Source organism: Mastomys coucha, unplaced genomic scaffold (assembly GCF_008632895.1).
Source record: "Mastomys coucha isolate ucsf_1 unplaced genomic scaffold, UCSF_Mcou_1 pScaffold22, whole genome shotgun sequence".
In the NCBI taxonomy this organism is placed as follows: Eukaryota; Metazoa; Chordata; class Mammalia; order Rodentia; family Muridae; genus Mastomys; species Mastomys coucha.
In genome coordinates, this window is record NW_022196905.1 from 261,061,029 (window position 1) to 261,081,536 (window position 20,508).

Here is a 20,508-nt window from a genome sequence, read left to right on the forward strand (position 1 = left end):
AAAAAAAAAAAAAAAAACTCCCTGCAAAAATCTAAACAGACCTGGAACTGAGATCTTACTCCTCCCAAGAGGTAGGCCTAGAACTCACCACTTGCCCACGATCTTGTTGGTATAGCCTGCCTTCTTCAGGAGCTCAGGCAGGAGGTGTTCTGAGTTAGGGATCCCGCCCATGATCTCCTGAGGCGTATAAGCTGGAAGAAGAAGTACCACATCTCTGTAATGGATACACACGCTGCCCCATTAAGGTGGACAGGCAGAACTGTGGTCATGATAGGGACACTTCCCAGGACCTTCCACATCAGCACCAACATGGTGGGGATGGAGTTATGGTACCTCCACTATCCATCTGTCTCTCACCTCTCCAGCCTTGCGTGCCATTTGTCACCACACTGTTCCCCACAGGCTATGCTCCTGGTTCTTTCCATGTTCCTTTTCTTCAAGGCCACTTGAAATCCCACCTCATCTGGGACCCCATCCAGAGAGACCCCACCCAAGCTCTTGAGCTTGTTTCCAGAACTTCCCTGCCCTGACCTAAAACCCTATAGCTTTCCCAGTGGAACAGGAGTCATGCCAGGCAGTCCCCAGGAGTCATACCCCAGGAGCAGGTCAAGGGTGGTGGGAGGGTGCTGTGTGGTGTACCTGAGGTGCTGCAGCACCAGCGTGGTTCTCATTGGGCCGATTCAGAAGCTTGTGACATGGGACCTGCACTATGGTACTTAGTTCTGCCTTAGGCTGTCTTTATATACCACTCCAGGTCTCAACCCTCTCACACTGAGGCCTTGGACATTTCCCTAGTCTAGACAGAGGTACCTGCAGGGCCATGGGGGTGAGGTGGGGCAGGGAGGCATACCATTCCTTGCATGTGCGTTGGTTGTGTAGAAGCCATTGCGGATGGGCAGCCGTCCTGTGAGCAGGGCTGCCCTAGCTACGTAGAAGGATAAAAACAGACACTGTAACAAATCTGGCAGGACCCTCAGACAGCTCTGCAGCGCCTCCTATGTACACAGCTCCTGGGATGGGTCTGTCCTGAATGTCCTGAATGTCAGGTTGACACTAAGCTGTTGTATTTCTTGGGTTTGGTTTCTCTGTGTAGCCCGAGCTGTCCTAGAATTCACTCTGTAGACCAGGTTGGCCTTGAACTCAGAGTTCTACCTGCCTCTGCCTCTTGAGTACTTCGATTAAAGGCCTGTGCCACTGATGCCCGGCTGTTGTGGTTCAATCCCTCTAGCCGCCGTATCACCGAGCTCCAGCATTGGGAGATGGCATAATGGCCTGAGGATCAATGGAGGGTTATACAGCTGAGCTCTGCCAGTCATCCCTGCTCCTGTGCTCAGTTCTTGAGCCCTGGGACAGCCACAAGACTGTAGGCCACATGACCTGCTTCCTACTGCCTGCTCATCCTATCTACTGCTCTTCCTTAATGTCAGCGCTTCTGTAACACCAGTATAGTAGGAGGGACATTTCCTGGGAAGAGGACATGGCCTTACTGCCTCCCCACAATATCCATGTCCTATGACCAGGAAGTGCAGACAATGCTCTGAGGGCAGTGTGTTCTAGGAGACAGACATCAGCCCTCCTCAGGGGCAGAGTGATCTCTGCTTGCTGGGAGACAAACAGCTGAAGCTAAGGCAAGCTATTGCCCTTAAAGGGCCCTCCCTAATAAGCTTCAAACCTACGGTGGCCAGAGGACTCAGAGTCAGGAGCCAGTGTAATCAGTAACAAAGGCCTCATTCCACCTGCAGCCTTCCTGACACCTGAGAAGATGCTCTCCTACCTAGAGCAGGGCTGGAGGGGCAGGTGTGCCAGACTCTGCTGGCAGACTGGGTCCCAAGAATGGGTTTAGGGAGCAGCAGCAACTTACATGGTGAGCACAAAGGGTTGGCAGAATAGAAGCTTGGGAAAAGCATCCCTTCTGCAGCCATCCGGTCTAAATTTGGAGTCTCTCTGGAAGGTTCTCCATTCACACCCAGGTCACCCCACCCCATCTGCAGGGAAGATCAAAGAGATGAGGAGAGAACCCTTTCCACAAATGGTTCTTTTGTGACAAGGAAGAGCCACAGAGCTCACCCAAACCCTGGCAGCTTTCACGAGCTGCTCCAGGGCTTACTAGGAATTTGTTGGTTCTCACCTCTAAATCAGTTTGACCACCGTCAGGAATGGTACCTGTGCTTGCCTTCCTCCCCAGCTGAGATCAACAACCTCTGTATGCTCCTAGAGTCTTGGTGTCTAAGAATACCCATCTATTTTCAACATAAAGCTGTTATGCAAATCTAGATTTCAAAAGCAAGTGCTGAGGTTCCTCTGAAAGCCGAGCCTAGAGCCACATGGCCCGGCAGCCCTGCCTAGTGTGCCTCACAGAACTGAAACTCATGCTCTGTGAGTTTCACTTCATGAGTGCCCCTGGCAATCTGATTCCAAATAACAAGGGCTAGAGCCAGTCCATAGAGACCACAGGAGCTGAGGAGCCAAGGAGAATGCAGAGCAAGATCTCGGTGAAAGGGAGAAGTGGTGTTTCACGTGAGTCAAGGTACCTATAAACACAGGCTAGGTGCAGGAAACCGCTTTTTCCAGGGTGGGGATACCCAGTGCTCACTGAAGGCAACATCCCATAATAGCCTTCCTGAGGATGGCAGTCCAGAGGCATGCTTCTACTCTGTGTTTAACCCATTCCTTACCATTTCAGTTTTCTGTGAAGACAAGCATGCTACCTTCCACCCTTCAGTTATCCGGAGTTAAAGAGTCAACCTACCTACCCACAGTGTAAGACACATAGCCTGTGAATTTTATTTTAATTAAGAATAATGGGGGGGGGGGGGCTGGAGAGATGGCTTAGCAGTTAAGAGCACTGACTGCTCTTCCAAAGGTCCTGAGTTCAAATCCCAGCAACCACATGGTGGCTCACAACCATTCATAATGAGATCTGATGCCCTCTTCTGGGCTGTCAGAAGACAGCTACAGAGAGTGGGGCGGAGCTAGCAGGGCCCAGAGTGGGAACTGGAGAGTTGGCTTAGAGGTTAAGAACACTGACTGCAGCTGGTTGGTGGTGGTGTACACCTTTAATCCCAGCACTTGGGAAGTAGAGGCAGGCGGATTTCTGAGTTCGAGGCCAGCCTGGGCTACAGAGTGAGTTTCAGGGCAGTCAAGGCTACCCAGAAAAACCCTGTTTCGAAAAACCAAAAACAAACAAACAAACAAACCACTGACTGCTCTTCCGGAGATCCTGAGTTCAAATCCCAGCAACCATACAGTGTCTCACAACCATCTGTAATGAGATCAGATGCCCTCTTCTGGTGTGTCTGAAAACAGCTATAGTGTACTTATATATGATAAATAAATAAGTCTTTAAAAGAAAAAAAAAAGAACAAGGGGCGGGGTGGCACACGCCTTTAATCTCAGCACTTCTGAGGCAGAGGCTATGCTGTACTTTTACACAAATTGGCTGTCCACGTGACTGGTAGGTGAGTAGGTCTCCTACGGTTCAGTATACTAGTTTTGGGAACCCATCCCCTATTCTATAATGGGGGCTTCTCAGGTGGCACTGCCATAGCCACTGAAAACAGTGAGAGTAATGAAGCCAGCACAGCTGTTGGGACATTGGACACAGTTCCAGCAAAGCTGCGATTGTTGTCTTTCTGTCTCTCACTTTTGGGCTTTGGTCTCTGCGTGGTGCATTCTTGAGGACTTCCTGTATTATGATTTGCTTCATGTCTTTTTCTGAGGAAAATTATGTCTGAGTCTTTTTAGGAAAGTCCTAAAAAAATAACTTTATCTGGCCACTATTTGGAAGCCTTCCTTAAGCCCTGGAGATCATTAAACACATATAAGCACATAGCTAGATGAGGCCATTACTCCAGGATTTTTTTTGGGAAGGGGGTATCTGCCCCTGAGCAAACTCAAACTACAATTGGTGCAGGGTAAACAGAGACAAATGGCAGCTCTGAATCTGACAGACTCAAGGTCTTTTTTTATTACAGGCTTAGAGCTCTCTGAACATATGGTTTAAAGACAGGGGTCATACAGGTTTTATTCCTGGAGGAATAAAACTCAGTAAATAAGATAGATTGATTAAAATAAACCTTTCCTACTTTTAGTGTAGATGGTGAAACATATTGTAAAAGAAGTTAGGAAGTAGTGTTTGCTCTCCATAAGAAGATGGGTTCAGATATTTTCTGTTTGTCTGGAGTGCTTTAAAACTCCAGACACTAGGAAGCTGGAGAGATGGCTCAGTGGTGAAGAATACTGGCTGCTCTTAGAGAGTACCCAGGTTCAATTCCCAGCACCCACATGGCAGCTCACAACTGTATGTGACTACACTTCCAGGGGATCTGACACCCTCTCATTTATGCATATAAAAATAAAATAAAATGATGATAATAAAAAAACTACAAGTACTGCCAGCCTACAAGCAGGCTGTCATATAATAACAAATGCGCTCGACTTGGAGGAGACATTCTTTAGATCCTTTAAATTGGAGTTATAGGGTTGATAATAAGAATAAAATCTGTTCTGTTTATATTTTCTAATTGTAACTGAACTTGTAACCCTGGACATGTTATAAATAACCAAACACATAATCTGTACTTTTTCGATAATCATTAATCTGCTTTTGTTCTGTGAAACTTGTATAAATAAAAAGGCCCCCAAGCCGGGTGGTGGCTTTAATCCCACACTTGGCGAACGCCTTTAATCCCAGCACTTGGGAGGCAGAGGCAGGCAGATTTCTGAGTTTGAGGCCAGCCTGGTCTACAGAGTGAGTTCCAGGACAGCCAAGGCAACACAGAGAAACCCCGACTCGAAAAAATAACTGCTCCCCCCCAAAAAAAGGCCCCTGATTGCTAGTCAGTCAGAGCAGCTAAATTTCCCTGACCGTAGCCTGACTCACTCTCTCCTCTGATCTCCTCTGATTCCTTATCTCCTCTGCAGGCAGCCTAGGAAGCTAGGAAGCACCCCCACCCCAGACCCCCAAGGCACTCAGGGAAAGGGGTTTACCTAGAACACGCCTCCTGGACACTCACTCATGATATGACCAGAGCAGGACAGGACCATGGTCAACCAGTCTAAAGTCAGTGGCAATCCTTGAAGAATTTAAGTTTGAGACAGACAGTGCCAAGCCTGGAGCTGGGAGCCATGTCATCCTAGGTAAGCCAGACGTACATAAGCACCTGTTGCAGATTCAGACATGATTAGCCTGGCAAAAGCAGCTATAGAGGGCCAAAGGGATGGGTTTGTAGAGAAGGTACTAGTTTGGAGGCTCCTGTCACCTAGGGAGCACCTCAGGACTTTTCTCACCGTCTGCTATCCCTGCCTCTTCTGGCACAGGCAACCCGGAGTAGGTCAAGTATAAGCACAGGAGGCCTCCCTACCCAGGTGTCCTCTCAAGAGATGGGCTCAGCTTCCTTGTTGGACAGACCGGGATATTCTTTCCCCCTTATGCTTGGCCCAGAAGTAGGTCCACGTCAGCAAAAGCCATTGTCCTACTAAGATTGCTGACAGTAGGTGAGCTGGGAGTTGCCCAGGACTGTCATGAGGCTGCCATGGGGCTCCCAGGGGCCAGCTTACAGATATCAGCAGCTTTACGAAAGGGGAAGCCTGGAGCCTACCTGCTTTAAACCAAAGTGCCCTGTTGTCTAGTTGGTATGGCCAGGAATTCCCAGTTCTGCTGAAGTAATTGAGTTCCTTTTCCATTATTTGTATCAAAAGTCTCTACATGACAAGACTCAGGTTTTGTAGACTGTTCTGGGAGTCAGCTCCAAAGAACCCTCTAGCCACACAGCCCCAGAGTATCCAGAAGGTAGGTGGTGGTGGTTCCCAGTTAACCACCCTCAGGGAAACTGGTCATTGCTAGTCACATTCCATTACCTAAAACCTCTCTACTCACCTGGAGCTGCCCAATGGAAACACACTGTGGGTCTTATATGTAACGATTTTTCTAGTCATCACATCAGAAAAGCAATTAAGCCTTTAGGTGTGGTGGCTCGTGCTTGTAATCCCAGCACTAGGGAGGCCAAGGCAGGAGGATTGCCTTGAGTTTGAGGCCAGCTTGAGCTACAGAGTGAGTTTCAGGCCAGTTAACACTACCTAGCAAGACCCTGTTTCAAAAACCAAGCAAGAGAGCAAACAGACAAACAAAACAAAAAGTACGGACGCAAAAATGAAGGCTAAGAGAACATTTACTTAACTCAGTTATCCAAAGTCTATTAGTTCAACATTCTTCAGAAGTGTAATGGAGTGTCAGAGAAGACCTCTCCTCACAGGCTGTCATTTGAAAAAGAGCAGAAAGGGCTGGAGAGACGGCTCAGAGGTTAAGAGCACTGACTGTTCTTCCAAAGGTCCTGATTTCAAATCCCAGCAACCACATGGTGGCTCACAACCATCAGTAATGAGATCTGCTGCCCTGTTCTGGGATATCTGAAGACAGCTACAGTGTACTTAAATAAATACATCTTTAAAAAAAAAAAAAAGAAAAAGAAAAGAAAACTGACAGATCTAGAAGTACTGAATCAAACCAGTGGAAACAAACAAACAAACCAAGCCAGTGTGACTTGGCCCTAAAAGGACTTAGTACTGAAAGACAGTAAAGCAGTAAATATGTATGAAACCCCTCTCTCTCTCTCTCTCTCTCTCTCTCTCTCTATATATATATATATATATATATATATATATATGTACATGTATATGTATATGTACATATATATGTATATGTACATATATATGTACATATATATATATGTATCTTCAGTACTGTTCATTACTGTGCAAAGTCTGTTATTAGTGGTCTGACGGGAGCCAGAGAAACCAGACATCCAGAGTGCGATCAGTCATCATCCACATGGAATGGGAAGCTGGAAAGGGTTTCCTGCAGCGGCTTCTGGGTGGTGGGACTTATGTACAGGACTTTTTAGGTATGTATTTTTCTTCATAATACCTAATGTTTACCAAGTGGGATGTTTACTTTCTTTTTCTCCTATTCAGTCTCTAAAATCCAATTTATTTTACATACACAGCACCTCTCTATTCTGATGGGCCCACAGACTGCTGGACAGTATCCCTCTCCCCTATTTGAGGAGGTAAGTGTGCATCAGCACAGGTCTGAAGGCCCTGTCTGAAGGAGGGTAGGCTTGACTATTAATTAGCCTTTGCAGATATCAGCCTCTGATTTGTTCCAAATCGTCCTGAACTGAATGTGACTCTGATTCTAATAGCCAACAGGTGGCACTCCATAGTGTGTGTTTGGGAGGGGGTGGGGTCTGGCAGGCTGAGCCTGCCAGGAAGGCAGGGTCCAGTACAGTTTGGATAGTTCTATCTGATCTAGTGTTCTATGCGGCTAATTTCTAAGCTTTCATGTCACTTCAGGGAGACAGATTTCTCAGACAGGGACACTGAGGGAGATCTGCCCCAGGGCAGAATTCATAAATGACCACAGGGTACACACCTGCCCTCCCACCTCCAGGTGACATTCCATGCCTGACTTTGTGGTCAGAGTTCCCCCAGAGGTCAGGCTGAAGGTGGGCGCCAAGGCAGGGCCACCTGTTGAGGGGAGGGGAATGTCAGCTCCCTCCCGGGAGGGGAAGTAGAAAGAAAAGAAGAAAAGGGCGTCCTTGAACACCTACCCCCCACTGAGGAAACAGAGAAAAATGTGACACCGGGGTCTGGGCCTCCCTCGGGTCACTGCTCATCCGCCTTGTGGCTGCCCTGTGTCTTCCGGGTCCCCCCGCCGCGCGGCCCCACTTACATCGTCCATGAGCAGTAGCACGATGTTGGGGGGCTGTGGAGCACCTGCGGCCAAGAGTCCTAGAGCACTCAGTACCAGCAGCAGCTGCTGGGCCCTGATCGCTGTGACACAGGCCTCCATAGCAAACCAAGCTCCGGATGAGGAGCCGAGACCCAGTCCCATGCCCGCCGCGGTTCCTTTTGGACTGTAGGGCGGGCCCTGGCGGCAGAATGAGAGGAGGGGGAAGAGCCACAGAGAAAAGACGAGGGAGAGGCGGGGCCTCGGCCGCCTGAGTGACAAGAGTGGGCTCGGCCTTACGGGAAAGGGGCGGGACCAAGGCTCGACCTGAGGGACGGGGCGGAGCCGTGGTAGAAAGAGGCGGGGGTCTGAACCTTGGCGGGAGGGGAAATGGGCGGGGCCTGACCCACATCGGGTCACGTGATGCGGCGCACAGGCTGCCAATATGGCGGTGTGCATCGCTGTGATCGCCAAGGAGGTGCGTGTGAAGCTGCGAGTGGCGGGCGGCGGGCGGCGGACAGCGGGTGGCGGGCCTCCTTCCAGCCATGCTCTTGGTTTTCCCAACTCTGAGTTCCAAGCCTCAGCCAAGCCCTATGATCAGGATCCTTCCTGCTCGCTCTCGCTGACAGCTGACAGCGGTCCGCCGCCAGCCTGCCGCCAGCTTGCAGGCCTCGGCCTCCGGGTTTTGAGATCCACCGGGAAGCTTAGCTGGTATCTGCAGCCTTCCACCCTTCGCTCTACGCGTTCTTTTCACGGCCTCAGCTGCCTTCCGCATCCGGTCTTTCTGCCCCGCCTTCCGGACTGTCCCCTGGCTGCCCGGCCGGTGCTATTTAAATATAAGCCTGGCGCGGCTCGAGTCACCCTAGAATCCAAGTGCCTTAGAATAGTCTCCTTCATGCCTTTTGCATCTACTCCAGCCACTGTGAAAGTCTGCAAACCGCTAGACCGCGTCCTTCTCTCGTTTGTATCCTCTCTTCACAACTGTCATCTCCTTGCTGGCCAACATATATACTCATTTCTTTCTGGAAAGCTGTTTATGGATGCTAAGACAGCTCCAGAGGTCCACAATATCCTGTTGCATGAAGCCTGTATCCTACTAAGCTTTCCCTGAGATCTGCCGTTAGGGATTAAGCCGCTGTGAAGCTGTCAGTATGAAAGAGGGGGTCATACCCCAATAAGCCCACCAAAATAAAACCTCAATTTAAAAAGCAGCTGTTGCTTTGATAACTCATGAGGAGGAAGTCCAGTGTCTGTGCTGAAGTATCCTGATTTGGAGAATCATTCAGTTATAGTAAGCCAGATGATTTCTGAGGGAGGCCAGGAGTGAAGCTTTTGACTGTGGGCTTAGGATGGTCAGATGTGTAGAGGCAAAGATTTGAGCTGAGGCTCGAAGCACAGACCACTGCCTAGTGTGGGACATTAAGAAGTAGCTAGTGGCCGGGCAGTGGTGGTGCACACCTTTAATCCCAGCACTTGGGAGGCAGAGGCAGGTGGATTTCTGAGTTTGAGGCCAGCCTGGTCTACAGAGTGAGTTCCAGGACAGCCAGGGCTACACAGAGAAACCCTGTCTTGAAAAACCAAAAAAAAAAAAAAAAAAAAAAAAAAAAAAAAAAAAAAAAAAAAAAAAAGAATTAGTAGCTAGTGTCTCTGCAGTTGGGATGACACTGTAGTGTGTTGGTGGTTGAGGCAGAGATGATCCTAGGAAGAGGTGTGTCAGGGTATGTTGTTAGGCTGTGTTAAAGCTGGCATTTGGGGTCATTTCTGCTCACTTCCTGCCCCTATGCATTTGCCTCTACTGCTTCCATCCTCTCTTACTCTTCCTTTTCCTCCTCTTCTTCCTTCTTTCTGGTACAGGTGAGAGAACTAGGGCTTAGTGCTGCGACGCAAGCACTCCACCACCGAGCTACATCTCTGGTCCAATACTGTTTCTCTTTTTGGTACTGGGGATTGGACGTAGGGCCCTGTGCATGTCAGGCAAGTGCCATGCCAGCAGCATACAGTCCTCCTTGGGTTAGTTTATGTCCCTGAAGGCAGTCTGCCAGTACATTAAGCAGTGGATCTTAGAGAAGTCGAGTGGTTGGCAGGCTGAGAGCACAAACCTTGACCTTTGACACCAGTGCTTTGACATTGTTTTTAGAGCCGGAACTCATTGGGTGGGTCGCCATCTCTTCTTGCAGAATTACCCTCTGTACATCCGAAGCACTCCCACAGAGAATGAGCTCAAGTTCCACTACATGGTGCACACGTCCCTGGATGTGGTAGATGAGAAGATCTCTGCCATGGGAAAAGCACTGGTGGACCAGAGGGAGCTGTACCTGGGCCTGCTCTACCCAACTGAGGACTACAAGGTGTATCCACCACAGCTCAGCCCTGGTCCTACACTCACAGAGCCAGGTCTGGGAGGAAACACGGGCAAAGGAAAAGTATAAGGGTTTCAGCTGGTCAGGCAGGCAGGTGACCTGAAGCTAACAGAGGCCCCTCAACATTTTCGCCTTTAATTGGAAGAGACACTTGGAAAAACAAAGCCGAGCGTTCAGGAGGATGCAAGTTGACATAGTGGGAATCTGGGCTTCTCCGTGCTCACTAGGGGCCACCAACTTTGAATCAAGGGCAATCGTTTCATGATACTGTTGTTGGGCTCAGTCTCGTGTGGCACTGTAAACTCTTGGCCATTCATTTTGGACAAATTATTAAGACCATAGGATCCAAGGACCTGTGCCTGGGGACTAATTGTAGTCTATCCATTGTGACATTGCTGTAGGAGTCACTGTGTTAACACTCTTGATGGCGAATGGCAATATCCCAGGCCCAGGATCAGTTCAAAAAGAGGCTGCATGGTTTCGGCTTAGCCACCCCAGCCTGGACACGCCCTCTGATTCCCGGTGTTAGGCTTCTCTGAAATGAGAGTTCACAAGGTTCTTGGTTGTGATGCGGTGTGTGTCGTATACAGTTATATGGCCTCCATGCCAAAGCTTGTTCCTTAACCAGCCATGCAGATATGGCTATGTGACCAATTCCAAGGTGAAATTTGTCATGGTGGTGGATTCCTCCAATACAGCTCTTCGGGACAATGAGATCCGCAGTGTAAGTGCAGAGGGTTGAGCTGGGTGTCTGCCCCTCCCTTTCCTCACTGGAAGGCAAAAGCCTACAACAGTCCCATGCGTGCGTTCATCTAAACTGTGTTCGGTTCTTCTTTTAGATGTTCCGGAAGCTGCATAACTCTTACACAGATGTGATGTGTAACCCCTTCTACAACCCAGGAGACCGAATCCAGTCCAGGTGGGGCCTGCTTTTTGATGACATGGTCACTAGGAAAGTAAGGGAGCCATTTAGGAGTACTGTCCTAAGGCCACCACTTCAAAGCAGCTAGCCCCATTTTTCTAAATTAGTGCTGACACAGACCTCTAGTGTGTTCAGGCAGATTGGGCCAAGCATCACCCACCTGATCTCCCAGGTGTGTCTGTGGGTACCTGAGGACCTACAGAAGGCTCAGTAAGGGCTCATGCTGTGGCCATACCCTTTATGGAGGCAATGTCCTCCTGTGGTAGCTTGGTGTTCCTTTTGTGTTGGGCTTGGGTGTCTCTCCTCCAGCTGAATGGACCTCATGCAGGTGCATCATCAGGAGGCATGGACTTCATCTGCAGGCACTACAAACCTGCTTCCAGAATTTTCTTTCTTTTTTTATAAGATTTATTTATGTATTATATGTAAGTACACAGTAGCTTACTTCAGACACTCCAGAAGAGGGCATCAGATCTCATTATGGATGGTTGTGAGCCACTATGTGATTGCTGGGATTTGAACTCAGGACCTTCAGAAGAGCAGTCAGTGCTCTTAACTGCTTAGCCATCTCTCCAGCCCCAGAATTTTCTTTTTCAGGGACTGTTCCCAAGGAACTGCTTTCAGTTGACAGGTGGCTCAAGTAGGCCCTTTAGTGGCACCTTCCTTTGGCTGAGACATCAAGTATTTTAGGTTTACTTAGATCCTAAGACAGAGAACCCAGGTGTCCCTAAGCTGTGCAGGGCAAAGATAGCACTGCCTGCTCATGGGGCTCATGGTTTACCCCTGCCTGCTCCCTGTGGACCTTGCCATAGGAGACATGCTGGGGAAAAAAATCTATGGATTAATAGGCGTGTGGGGGCTGTGCAGGGAGAGTGGAGTTAGGAGGTGGGTGTCACTGCCTAATATGGTGGGTGCACAGTCTGCTTCTCTGAGCCCTAGAAAAGCCCCAGAATCCCGAGGATCTGGTCGGGCAAGGCCATAGCCTACACATATCCTGCTCTAAATCTGGACTCTCTTCTCAGGGCCTTTGATACCATGGTAACTTCGATGATGGTCCAGGTGTGCTGAGCGGGAACCTCTGCCCCAGTCATTTGGAAGAGAAGCCCATGTTCACCCTTGTTGGATGATACTTATTTATTCCCTTTCTTCTCCCTGAGTGTAACCTGCAGGCAGGGCTGTGTGCCCTGTGCCTTTCTACTAAAGGCCTCACAAGATAAGATCTACTTTGTCCTGTGTCCACAGAAAGGGCTCAGCTGAGGATCTGCTAGCCGGTCTCAGAGACTCTGGAGTGATGTAGGGCTGTGACCACAGCTGGGTGGTGTGAGGGAGGATGCTGTGTACAGGAGGCTGTGATCCTCCATTGTCTAAGCAGGTGGGTGGTCCAGAAGGGTGCAGGGTATGGGGAGCCTAGAGCCAGCTTCAGAGAACAGAGGCAATCCAAGGCATCCGGACAGACACACACGTTCCTTCTTGGGCAAGGGCCTTCAACATTCTGGACCTACCATTTGTTGCTAGTATTAGCCCAGTGCTCGTGCCCAATGCTAGCCTCAGAGGCAGTAAGAGATGTAAAGCTTTGTGGAACACAGAATTAAAGAAGCTGCTGTTTCCCATGTGTCAGGAGAGAAACTCCAGGAGCCTTTCCTGTCTGTCTGTGAGCATGGAGATCAACAAGGTCCCCAATGCTGCTCAGAGGCCGTGCATTCCCCCGAGGACAAACTAGGCTCTCCTCAGGTCAAAAGTCGTGCAGCTGTGTGGAGGTAGTGTCTGAAGCTGGCTCTTCTGTGCCACTGGACAGTGTAAATACTGGTGTCCAGGGAGAAGCAGAGGCCCAAGTCCCCTCTAGGTGTCATGGCTCCAGGCTGTCTTCAGAATCTCTGGCTTCCCCAGGTCATCAGCCAAGGACCTCCCCCTCCCTGTAGAGTGCCTCATGCTGGGGCCCAGGAGGCTGGGACTTGTCCACATGAGCTGGGTGGAGTGGGAGAGAATCCATCTCTGTGCATCTCAGGGCTTCTCTTCCAAGAGCACAAGGTTATTACAAAATGCAGTAAGAAAAGACGGCAGCCTACCCACCTGATTGATAAAAGTGGCAAATGAAGTTGTTTTGAGAAGTTCAACATGCAGCTGACTGACGTGGACAGAGCCCAGATGTGCTTGGTTAAAGGCTTTAGCAGGAGGTTGGGTTTGGCAAGGGAAGGAAGGGGCAGCAGTCAGGTGGAATCTTGGGATCTTGAGTTTTTAAGGGCGGTCCCCCTCCCTATTAGCTGCACTGGGAACTGCATCTTGCTCTCCAGTGCCCCCCTCTGCCCTCCTCACAGAGCCTCAGGTTTCCTGGAGAAACTTGGCTAAATGCCATTTGCTCCCCTCCCCATCACACTGGGGCAGGCAGTTAAGGTGTGTGAAGAGTGGCACTAGGAGAAACCTGTAGGAGAGAGACTTTAGAAGTAGGTCTCATTCATGCATAGAACACTCAAGGCTCTCTGCTTTCTTCCTGCCTGCAAGCGGGAGGTTAGGCCTCTCCCTCTTGAGAGCATGAAGATGAGATGAGGCCTTGCAGACATGAGGACAGAGCAGAAAGGAGCCTGAGTCTGAGCTGATAACACCAGCCCTGGACAGCTCACATCAGCTTGTCATATGTGAGGCAATAAAATACAGCTCTCTCCTGTTCGGGTTTTCTGACAGGTTATGTGTAAGTGCACTGTGTGTGTGTGTATGTGTGTATGTGTGTGTGTGTGTGTGTGTGTGTGTGTGTTATGAGTCTTCTCAGTATCAAGCTTGTAAGCAAAGCTTCAATGTGCTCTGCTTGCCTGGATGTGGGCATCAGACTCGAAGCTGAATTTCATCCTGAGCTTGGTCTTGGAGACCAAGGTCATCACCTGCCTGTTATGAGGCCGGATGTCCACCCCAGGGCCAAGATGGTGACTCTGGTTAGCTTGTGATTTGCTGCAGGTAGTCTGTAGAGCCATCAGCTGTCTGTCTTCCCTTCTGGTACTGTCCTGCAGACCTGGGTCCAGGGCTGCTTGGCTACCTTTCTCTGTAGATTGACGGTAACAATGCGCATAGCAGAGGCTGCAGAGCAGGTGGAGTTCTCACTGCTGTGTAGACACTGTGCTGATGGCTGTTTGTGCCTCAGCCTTCTGTCCTTGGCTCAGGCAGACCTGGTTCCATCGGAAAGGAAGGTCTCCTGGGCCCTTCCCAAGAAGAGGAGTTGCTATATATATGTCAGAAGAGAACCAGGAGCTACTGAGCTGACAGCAATGACTCAAGAGTAAAACCATCCCCTGGGTGGGAGATGCCCAAGGCTCAGGGGCAAATAGCCTGTCAGGAGACCCAGGCCAGGGACTTGGAAGTCCTGAAGCTGGAATGTGAAGAGGAGCAGGTGTCACCCTTGGCAAGGGCCCTGCCAAGTCACTTTGATACTGGGGAGTCCTCCTCCCTCTCTTTCTGCAAGGCCACCCTTGGGCCAATTTGCTGTTCACCATCTGCCCACTGGGTGGCAGTCACTCCTGGCTGGTCAGGACGGAACCAATTGCTTCCAAAAGAAAAAAAGGCTGCCCAGGCTCACGGGGCTACCCTATTGATACCACAGGCGACTTGGCCGTGGCCAGTTAACACAATGGCTAGAGGCAGGGCTACTTCCTGCATGCCCAGAGAGAATCTACTCTAGACCTTGGCCAGCTCCTGGAGCTGTAGTGACTCACATTCGACCCCAAGCATCATTGCAAGCCCCAGCTCAGCTCTGCTGCTCTTCTTCACAGTTGTCCCAGGCCTCACCTGCTGTTGGATGTGTGATCCACAGGGCAGTCTGGGATGGTCCTGGAGTAGTTATTATGAATGCTGATGATACGTGTGTAGTCCTGCCTGTCCTAGAACTTACTCTGTAGACCAGGCTGGCCTCAAACTCACATAGATCTACCTGTCTAAGCTTCCTGAATGCTGGGATTAAAGGTGTGCAGCACCACACCTAGCTCTAGAGTTAATTCTTATATTTCTTCAGAGATCCTTTTTCAATAAGGTCACAGGCTGCCTTTGGACTTTGGAGGTAAAGATGTGGTTACATTGGGGGGGGGGTGCTATCCATTTAGGGCAGGGGATATGTGAGAATGGCTTGGGGAGATTAAGCATGGATGGAGTCTAGAAAAGGGCACAGCCTGTTCTCAGAGCAGTTCTCCCAGTCTGGTGCTGGGAGTAGGGTGAACATGGCAGCTCTACTGGGGCTTAAAGAATGACGTTAACATATGGCCAGGTGGTAACTGGGGACGAGTGTGAGCACCCAACAGACCTGAGCCTGACCAGCTTTCTTCCTGAGTACAGTGGCAGAGCAGGGTAGCCTGTCTTTGCCAGATACATACACACACTCACATACACACACACTCAAACACATTCACAGACATAAATATCCACTCAGACACTCATACCCACACACTCACACACACATACAGACTCACAGACACATACACACACATTCACAGACACTCACATACACAGAGACACACAAATATACACATTCACAGATAGACACACACACACACATACACAATCAACATAGAGGCCCCACTTTTGCTTCTTGACCTGACCAGCTCAAATAACTTCCAGGGCAGGATGGAGGTGAAGTGCTGGTGTATCTAGAGAGCCAGTTTGGGGCATGAAGAAAGAATTACAGGGGTAGAATTTTGCTCATGTTTTGTTGAATCAGAAGGCAGGAGCCAGAGCCCCTTTTCTGGACTCATGCCAGATCCCATTACCAACCTCTCTGTGGGGAGCCACGAAGAAAGGGGCAATGCAAACCTGTATCTGAGGGAGAATCTAGAAATGAGACTAGTTACATGCTCTTAAAATATATTCAAGTTTAATAATTTATGTTTTACTATTAACACACATCTATTTTTCTTTAAAAGTACTTGAGTATGCCAATCCCAGCTTACTCTGAGCCTCCTCTCCCCTCCGAATCTTCCCTGCCCAGTGCCAGTGCCTTCCCACTGGGACCTGGTGATCTGAGCACCTTCAAAGGCCCTTGTGGGCTGCCAGGCTTGAAGACTTGTCTAGAGTAAGTGGAGAGACAGCAGTTTACTCCTGACCCAGCTCCTGGCCCCACTTTTAAAAACTGGGCTATCCTTTCAATATTATGAGATCCACAGAGATGCTCGTCCATGGCCCCTGCAGAGAGTTGGGGGGCAGGGAGAGAACAAAGGCAGCTCAGTTGCCTTCAGAGGAGATAGGCCTGGAGAACATCAGGGCAAGTTAAAGTTACCACCAAGCTGTCCAGGAACTGTTGGGGATACCTTCTTGCGCTTCTGCTTTATTGAGGGGGTGACTAGAGAAGAAGGGAAGCCTGGGGCTAGAATTTGTTGTCACATGTGGCCCCTGGGCTCAGCTGCAGCCTTATTTGTACTAGTTAGCCTATGCTTCAGGCTAGGGGAGCCTGCTGTGGATCCCAGGTCTCCATGGCAGGGATGCTTGTCACCTGCAGAGTCCCAGTGCCTAGGAAGAAGTAGCCCTACCAGGTAGGGAGGTTACACAGAGCCTGTGCAGGCTGCTAGACACCATGAGGCCTCCCCCTCAGCCCCTCCCAAATGCCCTGACTGGTTAAGGCTCATGTGGGGGACAATAGTCTTCCCTTAGCACGACACATCAGGGTCAGGCTCCGAGAACCTTGCCGCCCAGATCTCCAGACTCAGACTCGCAATTGGGCCCACTTACCGGCTCTGTCCATGGGGTCTTAACCGAGGTTTTCGATGGAGGCTACCCTGCAGGAAGGCAGCCCTGCTGCTCGAGTGTGTCCGCAGCCCACCACGGTCTGTGGAGCTGATTCCTGGGAAGTTCGTTCTTTTGGGAAGTACCTGGATGGAACCCATGCCATGGTCCAAGACACTGTTCTGCACCCTTCTTGCCAGGGTGGCGTGAAGCCAGGGCCCAGGCTGAGACCAGGGCTTAGGGTTCCTGACTTTGTGATATCATTTAGGCTGAAATAATCCCTCCACCCTCACTTGGATGCAACTGTGATCACATGACATACTGGTTATAGCCAGCATCTTCCTGGGCCTATTCCTGCAGGCCCCACCCACAGCAAGTTCTACCCACACCAAGCTCCACCCTGGGTCTGAGAGTTTCCATCACTTCCTAACTCTGATCTAAGATGCCCAAAGGGTCAGGCTGGGTTAAGTATGTATCTTAGAGCAGGCACTCTAACCTCTCGGAGCCTGTTGAAGGATTTGTGAGTTAATGTGCAAGCTCAGGGACCACAGGCGCATGGAGATGCCCTGGAAAACATACCTTGATGACCCGGCCTCGGAAGGTGCTCTCATCCAGACCTGCAGCTGCCTTGACAGAGCTCTGCGAGGCAAACTCTATATATGCATAGCTGGGGGAGGATAGAGGCGGCGAACAATGAAGCAAGGAGTGAGGGGCCAGCCCCACCCACGCTGCCCAGCCTGCTATAGCCCCACACTGACCCCTTGGGGTGTCCAGAGAACTTGTCACACAGGATAGTGACCCGAAGAATCTCCCCACAGGGCCTGAAGTAGGCCTCCAGCTCTGCAGCTGAACCACCATAATCCACCTGCTCTCAGAAAGGGCACCTGCTGTAAGTGCTGAGGCCTCCCCAGCTCCCTCCTGCTGAGGCGGTGGTGGCAGAAGGGGGTTGGAGGGACACTGCCCCCCCCCCAAGGTTGGTTGGTTGGCCCCTGGCTAGGAATGAGCTTTATCCACTCCTGCCCAGGTTTTAGTGCTGAGAGACTGTTAAATGTTTCCTATGTGGACAGCTGGTCGGGTCCCAGGTATTAGCTCATGCCAGGTGTGTGGCCCATTAAAGGTGGGAAATCTCACGGGACTCCTAATTTCAGCTCATGCTGAAAAACCCGAATGCTTGACCTCACCTTCAGCTGAATGAACGGTCAAGGCCTGGGCCCTATTCGGCCCCATGGGTTTTACCTTCCCTCTGCACCAGGCCTCCCACTTTGGCCTTGGAGACATTTGCATTTACAACCCTACCTGCCTCAAACTCATAGCCAGCCCCACCCAGGGCAGTCACTGAGAGGTCTGCCCAGCTAAATGCCCTAATTGGGGGCAGACACCGTAAGAGGGCTGTGACTGCACCCCCCCCTTCTACTCACATTGCCTACATAGACAGATCTGTGGTCAGCCTCCACATTTTCCTTGGAGGTCCTAAGAAAGCAGCAGCCTGGAGGGAGAGAGAACCTCAAAACTAGCAGGAGGACCTCCTTGAGGAGCCCATTCCTCAGGACCCCAGAAGGTCACCCAGGCTCCCAAGGTCACATTATGGGTGTGATCCAGAATGTCCCCTCAATAGTGCTCATATGCAGCCCATGCCGAGTACCTTTCCATTGAAAGCAGGTGGGTTTAGAGCCTTAGCTGAGTGGTCAAGGATTTAAAAGGACAGTTGTCCATCAGCCATCTGAGGACAAGGGTTAGCTAGAGTCCCAGGTTCCTACCTACAGTCTCAGGGCTCAGCAGCTGTCTGACCTCAGCCCTTTCTTCCTCCGTGGCCTTGCTCTGTACACAGGGTGGCTCCGGCCGGGCCTCAGCATGCTCCATGGCCCACAGCTTCAGCTTGATGGCCTCCAACTCCTGTTGGCCACCCCACAGTAAGCTTGAGGTGGCCTTTGGGCCACTCTAGAATGGAGGGCAGGTGTGGCCAGCCAGAAAGCCATAGCTACTAGGGGATGACCTAGATCACCCTGTTCTTGTAGCCATAGTCCAGGACTAGGAGCTAAGGCCCCAGAAGCCCCTGACACCTCTCCCACCCAGGATACCGTCCCCTAGTCAGAGAGGCCCCTGTGGTCTGAAGCCCTGGCCCCTTCACCTCCTAGTCAGCTGTGCCCCTCACTCCATGCCCAGGCCCACGCCTTCCTCCATGGTCTGTGACAGGGTGCTACCTGGTTGTATACTGGGGACTTGGCCAGGTTCTCTGGCTCCAGCAGGGAAAGCAGGAAGCCCGTATCTTCATTTTCCTCTGCTTCCTTGCCACTTCCTGCTCTACTTCCAGCCCTTGGCACCAAAGAGGTCTTTTCAGTCCTGCCCCAGGCCCCCCAACCTTGGGCCTCAGGATCTGAGGAGACTGTCTGGAGCCAGGCTTCAGTGGGCGGTGGGAAGAGCTCATTGCTCAGGTAAGGCCCCATGGGTATGCAAGGAGGGCAGGCCGGGTAAGTTCTCTGCATCTGCTCACCTCCACAGCTGCATCTGCCCTGTGACCTTTCCTTTTAAGTCCTCCCCCCGGACCAGCTGCTTTCACTAAAGCACTAAAAATTAAGAAGGCCTCCCAGCTTGGGCTAGGCTACTGACCAGAGGGGTCGAAGGTTGCAGATCCTTTCTCTGTTCTCTTTACCAGCTGCATCCCGGAAGTACTCAGGGAAGGGTAGATGAGTCCAAAGCAGGGTGGGCATGGCCGTACTCACATGAGCATGGCTATGATGCGAGCTTCCTGGAGTCTGTCTGTCCTTGGCATGTGCCACATGCCCTGACCACAGCTCTGACAATAGAACCTAACCGATAATCAGGTCTTGTTCAAGTTACCTAATTGTCCTATGAAAGGGACAGATTTCAGGGAGAGGAGGCACTGTGGGTGTCTGGATACATTAGGTCAGTCTGAGCAAGTTCCGCGCCCCGCCCCCCCCAAGGGCTAAGAGCTCAGGCCTAGGATCATGCAGGGTAGAGTTCCATATTCTAACCCCAAGTTTCTCAAAGACTCCTCCCTTGCCACCTCCAGGCATGGCACCTCTCAGATGGGCGCCTATTAAACCCAGGCACTAGTTAGATGGTTCCTGTTGCCACAAGGAAGGCTCGGGCTGAGATATACAAATTGGGTGATGGCTACTTGGTGATGCAGGCAGGTACAACAGTTTCCAGCCCCATTCACTTGTTGCCTCTCTGCCCTCGCCTCCCAGGACTGCTGCTGGCCAGCCTGCAATCATTGACTCCTTCCTGGGGCTTCCAGCAGAGGGGTGATCTAGAAGCATATTGCTGGCTTTTAGCTAGACATGGGTACCGATGCTTCTTGAGGCTACCCTGCTGAGCCTCTGGGTCAGCTGTGTGTGTTAACGTGATCCTAAGAGATCTCCACAGGGAGTTTCTGGTGACTCCACATCCTCATGCCCACAGGCATGCTTCTGTGACCCTGTCCCCAGGCTAGGCAATAGGGTCTCTCTGAGAACCAGGGCTCAGGTAGGAGCTGAGTTTTGTTTAGCCACACTGTGTAAGTGGAGTCTGGTGGCTGACATTCCCCCCATCCTGGGGTTGGCAGAGGGGTTGGGAGGCCGAAGCAGGAGCAGCTGTGGCTGGTGCAGCCCTGGGAAACTGGGCTTCTGACCCTAGCCTGACTCTACACATACCCGTTCTATTTTATTCCAAGGTGGCTGAAAACTGTATCACAATTCATGTGATGGCTCATGCTTATATTCAGTACTGGGGCAGGAAGATTACAAGTTCAAGGCCAGTTTGAGATCCAGAGTGAGGTCTTGTCATAAACAACTCAATAGTATGGG

General features: G+C 50.8%; 3 protein-coding genes across 5 annotated transcripts in view; 1 reads left to right on the forward strand and 2 right to left on the reverse strand.

Annotated features, from left to right (window-relative positions):
- Positions 1-7,996, reverse strand: part of Galns (galactosamine (N-acetyl)-6-sulfatase) — a 32,577-nt gene extending 24,581 nt beyond the window's left edge. Inside the window, exons 1-4 of one of the 3 annotated variants that reach the window (XM_031341682.1) lie at positions 7,733-7,996; positions 1,862-1,985; positions 851-925; positions 89-191 (exon numbers count right to left, since the gene is read on the reverse strand). In XM_031341682.1, coding sequence (XP_031197542.1) covers positions 89-191; positions 851-925; positions 1,862-1,985; positions 7,733-7,894 — 464 coding nt within the window. In that variant the 5' untranslated portion in view covers positions 7,895-7,996. Of the gene's footprint in view, positions 1-88; positions 192-850; positions 926-1,861; positions 1,986-2,128; positions 2,757-7,732 lie in introns of those variants that run through there. The other 2 variants (XM_031341683.1, XM_031341684.1) reach the window with 2 other exon arrangements.
- Positions 7,997-8,108: 112 nt separating this feature from the next.
- Positions 8,109-12,230, forward strand: Trappc2l (trafficking protein particle complex 2 like). Its single transcript, XM_031341686.1, has 5 exons — positions 8,109-8,207; positions 9,907-10,079; positions 10,726-10,813; positions 10,929-11,008; positions 12,034-12,230. Exons 1-5 carry the CDS (start codon positions 8,175-8,177, stop codon positions 12,077-12,079), a joined length of 420 nt encoding a protein of 139 aa, XP_031197546.1. The 5' UTR covers positions 8,109-8,174; the 3' UTR covers positions 12,080-12,230.
- Positions 12,231-15,837: 3,607 nt separating this feature from the next.
- On the reverse strand, positions 15,838-19,146 carry Pabpn1l (PABPN1 like, cytoplasmic). Its single transcript, XM_031337396.1, has 7 exons — positions 18,904-19,146; positions 18,460-18,595; positions 18,121-18,188; positions 17,461-17,567; positions 17,282-17,369; positions 16,709-16,848; positions 15,838-16,165 (listed from the first exon to the last, which is right to left on the reverse strand). The coding sequence occupies exons 1-7, from the start codon at positions 19,144-19,146 to the stop codon at positions 16,132-16,134; spliced, it is 816 nt and encodes a 271-aa protein (XP_031193256.1). The 3' UTR covers positions 15,838-16,131.
- Positions 19,147-20,508: the final 1,362 nt, after the last annotated feature.

Coding starts and splice junctions, on each gene's coding strand:
- Pabpn1l (XM_031337396.1), bottom strand. CDS start 19,146: ATGGGGCCTTACCTGAGCAATGAGCTCTTCCCACCGCCCACTGAAGCC. Junction 18,189..18,459: donor GCTGAGCCCTGAGACTGTAG/GTAGGAACCTGG, acceptor CTCTCCCTCCAG/GCTGCTGCTTTCTTAGGACC. Junction 17,568..18,120: donor GATCTGTCTATGTAGGCAAT/GTGAGTAGAAGG, acceptor TTCTGAGAGCAG/GTGGATTATGGTGGTTCAGC.
- Trappc2l (XM_031341686.1), top strand. CDS start 8,175: ATGGCGGTGTGCATCGCTGTGATCGCCAAGGAG. Junction 10,814..10,928: donor GGGACAATGAGATCCGCAGT/GTAAGTGCAGAG, acceptor TTCTTCTTTTAG/ATGTTCCGGAAGCTGCATAA. Junction 11,009..12,033: donor GGAGACCGAATCCAGTCCAG/GTGGGGCCTGCT, acceptor CTCTCTTCTCAG/GGCCTTTGATACCATGGTAA.